The sequence below is a fragment of the Trachemys scripta genome, chromosome 15, assembly GCF_013100865.1.
Source record: "Trachemys scripta elegans isolate TJP31775 chromosome 15, CAS_Tse_1.0, whole genome shotgun sequence".
In the NCBI taxonomy this organism is placed as follows: domain Eukaryota; kingdom Metazoa; phylum Chordata; order Testudines; family Emydidae; genus Trachemys; species Trachemys scripta.
Window position 1 is genome coordinate 20718665 of NC_048312.1, and position 15834 is coordinate 20734498.

At 45.3% G+C, this 15834-nt stretch overlaps 1 protein-coding gene and 1 non-coding gene across 2 annotated transcripts in view; both read right to left on the bottom strand.

Moving 5' to 3' along the window:
• BCR (BCR activator of RhoGEF and GTPase) overlaps nucleotides 1–14950 on the bottom strand; it is a 131186-nt gene extending 116236 nt beyond the window's left edge. The window contains exon 1 of the mRNA XM_034790606.1: nucleotides 13209–14950. Within this exon, the coding sequence (XP_034646497.1) occupies nucleotides 13209–14724 (1516 nt within the window). The 5' untranslated portion in view covers nucleotides 14725–14950. The remainder of the gene's footprint in view (nucleotides 1–13208) is intronic.
• Nucleotides 8383–8499, bottom strand: LOC117888369. The gene has a single exon (XR_004648319.1). It is a non-coding gene; the product is annotated as a U6atac minor spliceosomal RNA (small nuclear RNA).
• Nucleotides 14951–15834: the final 884 nt, after the last annotated feature.

A 15834-nucleotide genomic window follows, 5' to 3' on the forward strand; every position in this document is an offset into this window, starting at 1 on the left:
GGGCCTCAGCTTACCCATCTGTAAGATGGGGATAACGATACCGACCTACTGTTCTCTAAAGCACTTTGGGATGAAAAGCACTACACACAAGCTAGAAATTATTTTAGAGGAGATTCCTTCAAGGTTGGAGGAAACAAAATTTGACCTAATGTTTTCCTTGTATCTGTTTCCATAGTCTGGGTAACTATGTCTATTTCCCTACCCCATCCAAAAAAAAAGCAAAAGTACAAACGAGATGGCTCATATGCTCTTTAAAAAATAATAATCCATGATTAACCCTATATAAAAGAGGGGAAAACAAATTCAGTGAGGAAACAGATTTTAATGCCAATCTAGCTACGGGTTATTATAATAATAACAAACTAAAATACTTTGAAATGGTTTAAAAATGAGCAACTTTAAAATGTGTAACACTGTACATCTGCACAGTGAACACATGGAAATCAAACAAACCTCTGAAGTTCCCACTCTGGCCTTGACTGCTTTGTTGTTGTTTTCTCACTCTCAAAGCATATATGGAGCTTGTTCACACAGCAGATAATAAAGCCAAGTAGACATGAAGTGGGAAAACCCAGACCATAACAGGTAATAAAGCTGGAGATGGGGACTAAAACTTGAATTACTTCGGTCCTATCTGCAGTATAAATTTTTACTGTGTTTAAACATCACACTTAACACACAGCAGCACACTAGGAATGTTATAACATGGGTTAGTTTTGCCTGAGTGGGTGAGATGAGATGAGCCCATGTTATTTAAAGGTCAAGGCTCAAAACATATAGGGGTTAGCTGGTCAAGGGCAGAGTGAGGGCATTAGCTTAACATGATTATAACACAGTCAGTCACATCAAAACAGACTAAGACCAAACAATGTTAGAACGGGTCTAAAGCATGCTGCCTAAACACCATCCTGCTTACAGTTTAGATGGTGCCTTGTTTTATTCTTAGACAATAAAGTTTAATTCAAAATACAGAAACATAACTCTCCTTATATAAGGAAAGTGTACTTTAAAAAAAAATGTAAATCTATTGAAAGTTCAAATTACATCTCAAGATTAAGTCAATTAGAGAAGCACATTGCAAGAGTTGTATGAACAACACTGTATGTTTGTAAGCACACAGACTTTTTTTTTTTTGGTCATCAGCCTCAAGATATTTGTGGGTAGAGATTTAGGCTGACAAGTGTTAAAGTGTTAGCAAAAAATGCTTTCCAAACTGGGTTGGTGTTTCCATAGTACCCACAGCAAATGCACGTGAGCACTCAACACAGTTCTCAGACACATCAGGAACATGTTTGAAACTGCCTGCCTAGCAGGGCTCTCATACCTGTCTATGCTACAACTTCCAACCATAGTGGCTGTAATATGGCTTTTGAAATTGGGTGATACAGATGCAAACCAGGCTCTCCACTTTTAAACCATTTACAAACAAGTAGAATGAACAGTGTTGTTGGTTTTTTGGGGGTGGGGTGCTGTTTGTTTTAAACACACAGGCTTAGGAGTTAAACATCAAGTCCAGCATCTCACTTTGCAACCTCAGGCAGGTATACAGAAACTCCTAGTTACCGCTCTGAGCCCTGAGCAAAGCTGACTGAAGTCACTGGGGGATCCTTCCCAGCCCTTGGTGAGCAGATGTTTAGTACATGCCCCTGACCTTCAAAAGAGATTCAGTTGGGGTGACCATCAGCGTGTGTAAATGTGTTAAACTAACTAACTACCAACAACAACCATAAGAACAATCCCCACTGTTTTCTCCAATTGTTTCTGTACAGCAGAGGCTGCACTGGGACACCCTCATCCATACTGGGACCCTTCTGGAAACTCCGCCCTGTCTAGTCATGATTTAGTCAAGAATCTCAAGATTCTCAATCTTAGCACGATGGGAAGGCTGTGGTGGTTGCGAATTCCTGACTTCTGTTCATGACCCCCAGGTTGAGAACATACATCTAATGTAAACCTCCTTTCCAAGGCCACCCTTCAGTAACCCACACCTGGTTCAGATGCATTTTAAGAGGCTTCCTTATACTTGACCCATAGAATCCTGCCTAGCCTTATGCGGACAGATCCAGGGAGCTGTTTCTTCTAAATGAGCCTTGCTTTTTGGGGCACTGGGAAGCTCTCTTGGACTTTAGCACAGGAATCTGCTTTCCAAACTGTCTTTCTAGTGCAACCTCAGACATCCCTGTGAAATTCCCCACTGCAGCTCAGAATTCACGAGGATTGGAACACATTCAAAGGGCGTATCTGAGCATACATACGATACTAACCCTGTGGATCTAAAGTGCTGTCTGCATTTACACTCTAACCAAGTCAGAAGACCTACTTCAATGGTAAGCAATATGGGCCATCAAGTCACTAAGGTAAACATATTCATTTGACTAAATGTGGAGGCTGAGAATAAATTCAGATTTGAGAGGGTCAGAGTGGCAGGTTCGTGCATGGGATCTTCCTACAAAAAAAAAAAAAAAAAAATCACTGCCGTTTCCCAGCATATTGAGGGAGATGATGCGCCTATGTCACCTTGTTCACATGGGCTGCAGTTTAGTTTCCTCCAGGCAACTGATGGACCAAAAACCTAGAATTGTGCTAAAAGCAGCTTCCCAGCATTCGGGAATTCTTTATCCTTTCCCCTCTCCAGACACCAAATAATGATTAGCTAGCAGCAAGGGACTCCACACTCAGAGAAACCCATGTTCATACAGAAACCTCCCTTTGGGAAGGAGGGAAGAGTGCAAGACACTGCTCTGAGACATGCCATAATCCAAAGTCATGAAGCAGCAGAGTTCCTAGATGTGCAAGGAGCAGAGCCCAGCTGCCATCCAAGTGTTAAATTAAGAAGAGCTCCATGTTAGGTAAAGATGAGCTTAAAATTCCACTTTCCTGCTCACCCCTGGCAAGTCAAATCAGGGAGTGCAGCCAGCCTTGCAGCTCAGCAATCTCCCTGAAATTCAAAGGCAAAGCAGGAAGCAGAGCTCTCAGGCCCTCTAGATACACTTGTATGAGGAAGAGCAGAGCAGAGCAGCATTATCAGTGCTTTGCCCTGTGCACAGCAGAGTATGCAGCATAGGCAATGAAGAACACTTTCCTTCTTACATGGCTAAAGGAAGTTCCATTGAGATCCCTCATGCATGGGTGCGGTGGAGCAGATAGGGGGGAGCGAAATGAGAGGAGAGAGAGAGAGAGTGTCTCCACCCCAACACCCAGAATGGCAAAGTTGCATGCACCCCTCCTTCTGTACCCAATTAGGAGGGAGCCCTGGGCTTCCCACTGAGGCAGTACCCTAGACCCCGCTAAGTATTCCCTCCCCCCTCACGATGCTTTAATATCAGGTTTCATTACTAGGTTACGTGACCAGTATATTTTTTGAGCCACAATGTTAATAGAATTTTTTTTCTGCAACCCCCGTGACTAGCAAAAGTCATCTCCTTCCTGCCCCATGCCTCACCATGCCCTTGCACAAAAGAAAAGCAAAGTAATTCACCCCACTGTTAGAAATCCTTTTGGGATAACTTTGCTTTGATCTCTCTAGTGAGATTTCTCTGTTCCTGAGCAACATGTATATCCCAGGGCTGAAGAATATATTTCCATCCAACTACAGCTTCAGTTGTAAACAGATTTTCTTCCTTGCAACTCAGAGATTTTACTCATCAGCTCTTAACAGCCATAAAAGCAACAAACTTCAAATGTGTTGCCCCACACCCCTGGTCTCCCCACTTCCCATGACAGCAGTCATCCTGAAGTCACACAGACTGCACAACCCCTCCATAAAACACCTTTTAATCACTACTAAGTTTAAGCATCAAACTTGCTAGCAGCCACAGTTAGGCTCAGACGGGAGAGCTGCTAGGATGATTAACAATAGGATGTTCTCTTATTGAGTTACCCACAAATCCATGCAAGTAACTAGCGCAACCAGCAGAAAATTCATCCAAATACCAAGATTCCCTGAAACAAGGACAATAACATGACACTGCACGACTCCAAGGCATTCTGCTGTAACATGAGGAGTGTGAAAATGTTGACTCCCTCCCTGTTAAACTTAGGTCCAGGGATGATCTTAGGGAAACATGAAGAAAGTGGTCACAAAAGACATGAGAATGTGGGCAGGGAACTCCCAAGCCAAAGCTCGCAACCTATCAGGATCTAAATGATTATAAAAAATAAGAGAGAGAGAGAGAGAGAGAGAGAATGTGTGACAGACACAAAATGGAGGGCACCAAATCAGGATCTAAATGAGATACAGTGTGTGTGTGTGTGTGTAAGAGAGAGAGAGAGAGAGACACACACACACAAAATGGAGGGCACCAAAAAAATAGCACAGGAAGCCTCAGATAATTAATTATCTTAGCATTAATTTCCTTAGCATGTTATTTTTTGTAACTATATATGTTCATATTTCAGCACTGTCTACTGTGAATAATTTGCAGGACCAAAACAGAAATACCAGATTGGTGGAAGATGGATGTAATGTGGCTCTGAACCAAGAGACAGTGGGAAGGTAACACACTCACAAACCCTTCTCTTGACTTATGCAGAGCATCATAATCTAGTCTCAGTTAGCGCATAGTAAGCTGAGACCAGCCATGCTGATGGGTCATTATTACCTTCCTGGGTGATCGCACCAAATAATATGTAGTTCCTGCCCACTTGAGTCCAAACCGTAGCAGAGACAGTTCGCTCCACGTTATTGGAAATGCATATTGCGCAAACAACAGACCAGTCATACTTAGTTTTCACTGTCTCAGGCGCATGTTTGAAGCCCAGTGCTCAAGGAACTTAAGTGTATTTTCTTCAGAACAGATTACACGGTGATGCTCCTGGCCCATTTTCACAGAGCGTGTGGCTGTTGCTGTCCATACTTTAAAATGATTTGGGGACTGGATTTTGAAATGTTAAGACCATGTTCTGACAACAGCCCTCTTTCACTGCAGACTCACACAGGGCATTCTCACCCAGCGAAACTCATAGTATCCTCCTTGTCCTAAAAACGCTGTGCAGCAAATTACTGGTGCCATTATAATTGCTGTCACGACCCATCTCAGATATAGCTGCATTTCAGTGCTAGGTGAGGAGGTTTAGAATCCTGTTCTACTGTATTAAGTCGTTTGGGGGTCAACAGCAGGGATAAGGACCCAAGCCTGTGCAGTTCTTGTGTTCCCAGACACCACACACAGAGATAGAAATGCACTAAGTTTATAGAGTCCAAATACAAGGACTGTTCATTATTAAGATACTTCTGCAATCCACTATCCCATAGGTTCGGAATTACAGGATAAAAAATATTTGATCCACACAGTGCTGTATGTTACAGTTGCTACTTTCCTACAGGCACAGTCCAATCTATAAGCACCTTGGGTCCTTGCCACACTACAATCTGGAGTGACATGCAGAGAAACACTGTTGATTTTGGTATAGCACTATAAAAGGTTTCTTTCTTTAAAAGATGCAGTAGGGATTAGGATGCAAATAAAAATATAAAATGTGGCCACTAGAATAGCAGTTTTTTTGTATGCCACGGTAGATATGCTGGTAGCGAATCCAGAGATACCCATCAGAGACTGTGATACCAACATATACCGTTCAAAAATATTAGCTGATATAAAAGTAAATGTGCAGCACTGATAAAGCTTATTCAGATAGTATGGCCACCACGGAGTCACATCTGCCGTGTAACCATACGACCATGAGGCAATCCAACCCCAGCTGCCACATTTAGACTGGGTTTCCTCTCAGATAAAGGAGATTCTGATCTTGTTCCATAGCCTAGTTCAGGGGTCAGCAACCTTTCAGAAGTGGTGTGCCGAGTCTTCATTTATTCACTCTAATGTAAGGTTTCGCGTGCCAGTAATACATTTTAACGTTTTTAGAAGGTCTCGTTCTATAAGACTATAATATATAACTAAACTATTGTTGTATGTAAAGTAAATAAGGTTTTTAAAATGTTTAAGAAGTTTCATTTAAAATTAAATTAAAATGGAGCCCCCTGGACCGGTGGTCAGGACCCGGGCAGTGTGAGTGCCACTGAAAATCAGCTCACGTGCCGCCTTCAGCACACGTGCCATAGGTTGCCTATCCCTGGCCTAGTTAAATAGAGGGTTTGAGTTGTAGAAGTTTGAAAGGGGAGGGTGGTAAGGGGAGAGAAACTATTATTTTAGTAACTAAAACAGATATGCAAACCACATCCAAATACTGTGACTGGAGCACCCCGCATCAGCTCTGTACAGATGACAGCTTTAGTGCTTAAAATACACACACTGTAATTCAAAACAAATTTTAGGATGTTACGGATTATAAAATCCTGCCTCAGCATTAACAGAGGCTTTGATGTTCAAGGATTTATTTACAATTTACAATCCCAGCCCTCATCATGTGTAATTTAAAAATCAGGGCAGAAAAATAATATACCTTACAATTGGTGCACTGGCTAAAACCTGCTTTGTACCTCAAGAATTTGATTGTTGCTTTGGGAGGACTTCCTTCATACACTGCACACACCCAGCCAAGACACTCAGGAGTTTAGATATCATGTGCAGTCAAACTCCCTCTCTCTCTGACAATGTCTGTGGTACAGTGGCTGAATCGCAATATAGTACTAAGAACCTGTTTCTTTTCTCATGTGTACCAGCAAGAAACAGAAGTAACTCAACTGAAGTCAATGAATTTTCACCACAGTAAGAGCAGAATCAGGCCCTTACTGTTCTTTCATGCTTATCGGGTGGGTGGAGCAAACTAAAAGGAGAAAGTCAAACAACCTGCTGCCCTGGTCTTGGTTTCTCTGGGGGAAAGGTGGATTCAGGAAAGCTGCACTTCTGCTCCACAACCTGATAGGTTTTCCTATAGTAATTGAAACAGCGCATTACTTCTCAGATGGCCAAGTCTCACCTCATTAACCTTTATGGACTGACTTCCAAAATTCCTTGAAGGCAAAGTACTGGCCTTTTTTGCTTTGGGCATTGTGACTGATTATCCCCAGTGGGTTGGGAAAAGGGACAGGACTCTGTTAGACTTGCAGTGCACCACAGTGCTTGAATCTGAAGTCAGAAGCATGTTACCAGGTCTCGAGCTCACAAAGGCTTCTTTGCTGGCCTATCTTTCAGCTGAGGTTCAAAACTGTAGCTTGGACTATTAGTGATAATTAAAGACTCCACAACACTTCTTGCAAGAACGGAGAGCATTGGCCAGCATCCTGACCATCTTTCAACTTGGGCCTCCTTAATAATTCCTGTCACTTCACTTGAGTAAGGCATCTTTTGCCCCTCTCCCCCCCGGAAATCTATCCATCTCCCCGATGCATGTCATCCACAAGCACAGCACATTCCAAAAGTAAAGACATTACCTCACCCCACCTCTCAACGTTGGCAAATTCTTATTATCTTTGCTTCCTGCCTTACGTCCGTGGGCGTAGTTAACTGGCATTGTTCTATAGCTGCCATGACCTATACCCGAGTGGCTGCATTTCTGTGAATGGTGAGGTGCTCTCTGTAGGGAGCTGGTAAGTTTGAAAAGCAATCACTTTACATATTCACATCATTGAACATTAAATAAATGTTCTAATTCAGTCAAATGGCGGGAGGAAAATGCTGGCAACACTAGCTTGAGCCATGGCCAAGTGCACAGTGAATGGCGATTGCTGTTCAGTGCAGAGGCAGGTCAGGCAAGTGACCTCACCTCCCCCAGGTTTATTATTAGTCATCTCTCTTCTCCACCAATGGGGAAGCTAGTCCTACTTCTGCTGCTTATACATCATACGCCATAGGAAAGTGCTCTGCTGTCATAGAGGGGGATGGTGACACGGGCATCCCCATAACAGACACAACTACCATACTGGTTGGTTTGCGGCCTGCTTGTCCTTTGGGTATAGCCAGGCCCAGCTGGAAACAAAACAAAACAGAGTCCACAGAGAGTTGGAGAAAAAAAGATTCATCTGCATCTACATGTTCTGAATACTGTGCAGGGCCACAACTGAGGGTCTGCATCCACTTGCGGGAGAAAGAGGGTGCACAGGAAAGAGGAGAGGTCATGCTAAATCATATTAGCAGGGCCATCAGCAAAGAGCTTCAGCTCTTTCCTCAGAGCTGGTGGGGGAAGAAGAGGGCATTCCATTCACTCTAGGAAGAGGGGGCAATATAATAAGCAGCTAGATAATGTCAAGAACAAAATCTCTGGGAAGCACTGAGGGGGCCATTTATACAGTGTATTGTCCTTAGTGCGCCTAGAAAATCCACTGCCTGGTACTGAAAAGGATTAAAGTGGGGGCTGGGTTAAAACAGAGAAAGGCTTAAAAAAATAGCAAAATGAACTAGAGACAAATGTCAGAGACTAGATCTAAGCCTCATTCTTGACTGAGCGAGCCAGTGACAGACCAACAGCCAGGAGCTGCAGCCAAAAGCGCTAGAGTTAGATGCCACAAAGTAAGTGGCAATGCCTTAACCATATGCATGTTGTAAAGGTCACTAGGACCTCTTCCATCCTTATCAAGGGGAGTGCTAACTTTCTCTCCTTGAGAGAGGGCGGGCGAGATGCACTTTATGGAATTTCCTAGGTTTGAGGTTCCCAAGAGTAGAAGGAAAGTGCAGCAGATTAAATCTCACTTTAGCTGCTCATAGAAGAATGCTGTTTCTAAACAGTGAGTGACAAAGGCACAGAATCTGCCTCACTGTCAGCCACTTTTTACATTGCTGTGGGATCCCAAAGCACTTTCCAAATGCAGCATCCTAAAATCCATGTGAGGTGGCTAAGCATCATTAAGAACATAAGAACGGCCGTACTGGGTCAGACCAAAGGTCCATCCAGCACAGTATCCTGTCTACCGACAGTGGCCAATGCCAGGTGCCCCAGAGGGAGTGAACCTAACAGGTAATGATCAAGTGATCTCTCTCCTGCCGTCCCTCACCACCCTCTGACAAACAGAGGCTAGGGACACTATTTCTTACCCATCCTGGCTAATAGCCATTAATTGACTTAATCTCGATGAATTTATCCAGTTTTCTTTTAAACCCTGTTATAGTCCTAGCCTTCACAACCTCCTCAGGCAAGGAGTTCCACAAGTTGACTGTGCACCCAATTTAACAGGGAAACTGAGGGATAACAAGGGCAAGAGACTTGCCTAAGATCACACAGAAGACAAGTGATATACGGTCAGGAAAATAATTTAGGAAACCTAGCTCCTGATCCCCTGTTGTAACCACTAGACCACACTCTCCCTCCACTGTCCTGTATATTGTACTTTGTCTCGGCTGTACACTGAAATGGTGTCTATAATGACCTTTAAACCAATACTGCTAATAACCAGGGACTTAGATGCTTGACTATCTAGCTAGGCATTTGTAACTGAAGAATCTAGGTCCCTGACTGGGCGGGCTCTTTACAAAGGTATTCTGTTCCAAAGGGACCTAATATGAGTTTTGAGCCAAGCATTGTTTGCATGGATCCATTTCAGAGTGCTTTTCTCCATCTATAGCCTGATTGCCTCTTCCTGGAGCAGTGCATGTACTCTGCATTTCTGTGCTAGCGGAGATACAAAAATAAGTATTATTAAAACCTGCAAATGAGCTGACCAGGGATCTGCAAACTTACTACCAATGGAGTAAAATGACATACAAATCCTATTCCCAAACTGTGCACTTCATATTGAGCAACACTGGCTCCTCCTATCCGACTGCGGTGCCACTGACAGAACTTTGAGGAGAGCTCTAGTCAGCTCTCCCAGGTGGACAGAAGTCTCCACCAACACAAGGGTGTTCACAGGAAAGAGCTTTCTAGACAAATACTGTCTTTGTGGAGAATGTAAACTGCACTTAGGACCCAGGCTACCTACTAACCAGCCTCTAGATGTGGAGTTTCTGTGCTCTCATGCTGAAGAGCAAAATCATCTCATTCACAGAGCACTGAGCGAGCATCCATCAGACTTCCACATCCTGCTGAGCTGGAAATATAAACACAAGCTACAATTCTGGTGTGATCAGTAGCTAAAAGAGAGAGTGAGACTATTTTAAAAACTGAACTGACCAAGGTCACAACAAGACCTCTCCATTTCATAGAAGTCCCTACATTACTTTTTCCCCTTGATTAGGTGCAGGGAGCACCATGGGGTTATTTTGCAACAGCAGATAGAAAAAAAAGAAATAAAATCCATTAGAAAATATGCCATCATTCTCCATACAAATTGTTGTGATAAATTTGATAGCTTTTAAACTATGTTAAAACTTTTTCCCCCCTCTACTTGCATTATAATTATTTCATGTAAGTATTGCATAATTCACCCTAGGATGCAAGATGTTGGATGAAAGTTGTTTATGAAATTTTACAAATAGTTATTAGAAGGCCCACACTCACAGAGCAGTACCCCCCTACAGCCATTCAGAAAGGAGTTGAGTTCCAGCTACCTGTGTCTGTTATTAGAATTCTAGACACCTCTCATTTCTGGAAACCTAGGTTTAAAACTTGGCTCAACTACCAAGTGAGAGAGTTTAGTGATCTCACCCGAGTCCCCATCCACATCATAGAACACACACATGATTTGGCATGACTGGCAGCCTCTGCTCGAGAGGCCTAGGACTGAAACAGCAGGTGTTTGCTGGCCAGCATAATGCTACACTGGCAGACCCACAGAGGAAGCTTGCATAGCACATGTCTGTACTTATACCTGCTTCAGTCCACTGTTAGCACGAACCAAAGTCCTGAAAAACGATTCACCCACAGAATGTAAAGCCAGAAAATGTATGACATCTGGATGCATGAAGGAGCCAAATACTGTAGAACAAGTCCAACTTGACACTAATTACCATTAAGGCTGAACAGAACCTGCTGTGACCTAGACCTGCACGTCCTGTTCAAACACAGCTTCAGGGAAGACTGGCAGGACTAGTAGTGGCGTGGCTGAAACCCAGATGCAGGGAAGGCTGGCTGAAGCAAAGAGCTACTTTCATAACATGTAGAGTGGAGGATGTTCCGTACATAGCCTGATAGGGACTATCGCACGATGCCTCTTACACCTTTGTTTTGTGTTCGTTTTATGAGGACAGGACTCTGTCAGTTTGCTTAGGCTCAAATATACACCTTCCTAAGCATAAGAAAAATCCCATTCAGCATGCCTGCAGAATGACTGATAGTGGAAATGAATAGCAGTGAACAAGAAATGTAGTTGTCTTGTGGACATAGAAACCTTTTTTTTTTGTAGCGGAGTAGAAAGTAGCCACCACTACCTACCAGGTTAAGACAGTCGTAAACAGCCATATGAGCTGGGTTCCTACCAAAGCTGCTTGTGTTATCCCCTAGGCTGGGGAAAGGAGGGAGATAAAAATATACCTGGTCATGACCAGGAACAAATCATTGGGCTGTAAACTAGGAATTGGTTTGGGGATCTCAGATGCCAGCAGGCTCTTTTGTTAACATAGATACCCACATAACGTATTTCACTTATCCAGCAGTATTTAAAATAAAATCAGATCACTGTCTTTCCAGAAGACCAATCTAGCAGGCAGAATCTGCCTTGGAGATCTACCTTTGTTGTTTTCTCCCCATTGTTCCTTTCTGCAAAATTGCAACAGCTAGGAGGCTCCCCAGTCATCTAAAGCGCATCAGTAAACAAAAAGAGCAGAGACAGATGGCTGCAGCTCAGTTTAAGCCAGCATTGGATCCAACCTCCCTCTGCTTCTCATCTACATCCCATAAGAACACACAAGACCAAGGGAGACCACAGAAGTCATGCAACAGACAGCACATATGTATATATAATCTGATAAGGAAGGGGTCGCTGCAAGGACAGGGTGCCAAGGTTTGGAATTCTCAAGTAGCTTTCATTTATAGTAAATAGACATTTATACTGAACAGCCTTTCACTAACACAACACTGGAACTCCAATTTCATGGGGGTTGAAACTAGATCTGTGAAACCTTCCAGCCAAATGCTCAACCAAATACATGCCTCCAACAAGCAGCAGGGAGATCTCCTTCCATTTAAAAATCACTCACTCTGAGAACTAGAGCAACTTGAGATAATGAAAACATCCTTGATGGACAAACCTCTTCAAAGCTTTGAATCCACCACTACTACAGGAATTCAATCCTGTTTGCAGACATCTGAGTTAATCCCTTATTAAAATATTGACTTAAAAAGAGAGAGACGGAGATTAAGATTACATACAAACTCAAAGAATGATTGGACTCTGCTAAACCTATCGGGGATTTCTTCACTCCTGAAAAACACTTCACTTCTTTCCCTATAAAGGCTGGAAGGCTAAATGAGTCAAAGGAAGAGGTTAGCTGCTATTGCAATGCATAATGACAAGGAGTTCAAATGCCTACATAAAATCCAGCATGCCCTTTGAATCAAACAATATAGTTAACTGTTAATTTCTCCTCACCCAGACCCAACTCTGAACATGGTCACCGTGTTTCCTTATTTCATCAAATTCAGTCAGATACAGCCCTGAATACACAAATGTGGGAATGGGTTCAAACATTCCCCTCCTTTCTCAAAACAATCCATTTCTGTTTTGGGTCTGCCAAAGCTAAACTAACCAATCTCCAAAAAAGAATCATCTAGGGCTTCCTAACATCCCATGAACCTCACTCACTTAGAAACACTCTAAAACACAGGGGAAGGGCTGGATTATCATTCCCTTAGATCAGTAATAATTAAAGGATGATACAGCAGACAGAATGATGTTTGAGTTCCCCATACCCAATGGGCAGGAAAACAGAAATGAGGGAGCAGCATTTCTATTGGTAAAGCCCTGGGGTAACAATGCCAGGTTACAGCATCACTGACATGCAGCCACCTATGGGGTGCCAGTTCAACCACTATACAGCACAACAGTAGAAGGAAGGGAAATTTTAGCCAAGACACTACAACAAACTTCTATCTTTATAAAAAGGGGTCAGAAGAGTGTCACTCAAGGCATTGGTTTATATAAAGTCTTAAATACACAAAATAAATTGCATGGACCCCAATTTATTACCTCCAGAATGATGCAGAGCTGTCAGCCTTCCTGGGAACCAAATCTTTGGTTCCAAGAACTCTAAGTACCCCAAGCTTGAATTTTAGCTTATCAGGCCATCCCCAGATCAGGGCAGCTTTGAGTTATAGCCATGGTTCTCTTTTTAGGCAGTTGCCTCCCTTTATGTGGTCGACCCCAAGAACCCTTCCTTCCCCACATGTGGACACGAACATGTGAATTAACCAACCCCGTTTAAACAAGATGTACACACCTGCATCTCCATGGAAACAGCTGTCCTGAGGACCTCTCCCAGATGGCATATCTCCATCATTTGGCCAGATCTGTCCTGTTTTCCGTACTCCCACAATAGTGGCTTCAGACACGATGACTGGCTGTTGCCTGTGCCGCTTTTGAGACTGGGGGGTTGGTGGGCTGCTGCTGTCGAAGGACTGTTGAGAATTTTGGGATGGAGAACGGCTTTTCTCCCGATACATGCGGTAAGTGGTGGGGCTGGGGGAAACGTGGCTAGACTGCCCTGAAGAGAAATCTTCCTCACTGGATGTGAGGTTCTCATTAGAACTACAATCTGGGGTATACCCTCCCCCAATGTCCTCAAAACTCCTTGGGGAATAAGACCTCCTGGGCCAAGTAAGATGCTTTTCCTGATCAGAGGCACTCTGATTCCGGAGTACAGGTCCTTTGCTTTCTCCTTCCCCCATCATCCCACCCACATAGATGCTTTGGTAGGGCTGAAAGTCCATTGGTTGCCAAGGTGGTCGATTGCCTCCATTAACATTTATTAGGTTGTCTTTCAGAAACCTGGGGTTCAGTTCAGCATCCTCATATTCTCCATCATAGCCAAAGCTGCTCTCAGAAGACCTTCCCCGGTAGGCCGGCCTCTGGAACTCATTAAAGCTGGGTACCACATTAGGAGGGAGGGAGTGCAAGGATTTTTTGCGTTCCATCTGCATGGCTTGGCTACCAAGGGAGCTTATTTTATCAGAAACATCTTTATCATTGACCTTCACTAAACCCTTCTCATGGTGGTACTCCATGTTCACATAGAAGGGCTTCTCAGCAGCATCCTTACTATCACTAGAAGAATGTGAATTAACCTTTTTAATCCTCTCAAAGTTGGACCTTAGTGCTGCCACACTGGTGGCATTCCCTTTGTCCTTAGCGAGAGGCTCAAAGGACCCCTCTTTCTCAGTGGAGCCCACCAGCCTGCGGGTGGAAGAGGGCCTGTGTTTTGAAGGGGATCCATCCATATCACAGCGATTCTCCGTATCTTCCCCCACTCTCTTCAGTTTCTCTTCACTGTAGTATTTACACCTGTCTTGCTCCCCTTCCCCATGGTGGGAGCTCTCCAAGGGCAACAGATCTGACCCATCGCTCTGGATGGACAGCTTCCTCAGAGAAGGTACCCTTGGCTTGAACTTCTCCTCTCCGTGGTGGGGTTTGTTTTTTTCTGGATCCCCTTGCTCGGTGGTTTGGTGATGATGTGGGTCTTGGTTCTGCTGCTCTGCATCCCCTTCAGGCAACTGGGAAATCCTCTTGAAACCCCACCTCTGTCGGTCGTAGCTCTTCTTCTCCTTTGCCAAGAGAGTCTGCAGGTAAATCATACGGAACCTCTCCTTGTTGACCTCCATCTCCAGCCTCCGGATAGAGGCTTTGCACATCTCCAGCTCCTGCTCGATATCTCCCACAGATTTCAGCTCCATCTTGGGAGGCTCGGAGTCTGCAAACTGGGCTTTCCAAGCCTCCACAAACCCCACTGGGTCCACCATTTTGCATCCGGGGAAAGATCACGGTGGGGAACAGGAGGTGGAGAGAAGACGCCAGCTGAATTTCACATGGAGCTACAGAACGGCCAGAGGCGGGTTAACTCACGGAATGGATCTTTCCCCCAGTCCACGCATGAAGGAAAACAGGGAGGTAAAGCCAGCTGGTCCTGTGTCCGAGAACGTCCCCTCTGCTCTCCGGCTTCCGACCCCTCCTGCCCCGCACACACCCCCTACTTCACCCCCCGCATGCCCGAGGACAACAATGCTCCCAACGCAGCAAGCCGGAGCGCGTCCAAGGCAGCGTGGACAAAGGAGCGGAGGTGGGAGGGAGGGAGGGAAGGTGAGTCTCACCCACCCCCTGCGGCCCCGGGCGGGGGGCCGAGGACCTGGTGCAGCTGCGCTCAGCGGCAGCGGCTGGGATGTGCGGGGCAATGGAGAGCCCCGCCGCTCGCTCGCTCCCTCCTCCCGGGCTATTGTGCTGCTCTCCCAGGCCCCGCCGGGCACGGGCGGCAGGGCTGCGGCTTGTCCCTCGCCAGCTCCGTTGCTATCCCATGGTCCCGGCGAGCCCCGAGCCCCGGCGAGTAGCCTCCCGGCGCCGCCGCCGCGGTTCCCGGCTGCCCATCGCGCCAGCCCAGGTTCTGGCGGCGGCTCTGCGAACCGCACTCGCAGCCGCTGCAGGAAGGGGAGGGGACGCTGCGATTGACAAGCCAAGCGGGCCTCTTAAAGGGGAAGTGCTGCTTGGCTTGGGGGGGCGCTCATCTCTACCAGGGTCAGTCCCTGCAGGAGCGGGGCGGGCTCCCAGGGCAGGAGACCCTCTCCCGGGAACACATCCGCATTCCGCAGCGGGAGCTGCCCCATGTGGCACATGCAAACACCTACACGGATACTCGCATCTAAACACACACACCACCTCATCCCCCCAGCTGCACACACCCCGCAAACTTGCTCAGACGTGGACACACGCAGAGAAGCTGGTACTACTCGGATCTGCATTTGAGCACACACAAATATGTCTACATTCATAGCTGTGTATCATGACCTACACATCCGCGTGTGTGCTCAAACCTAGGAAGTACACATGCCCACACAGCTCCACATCTGCTCTTGTGCACA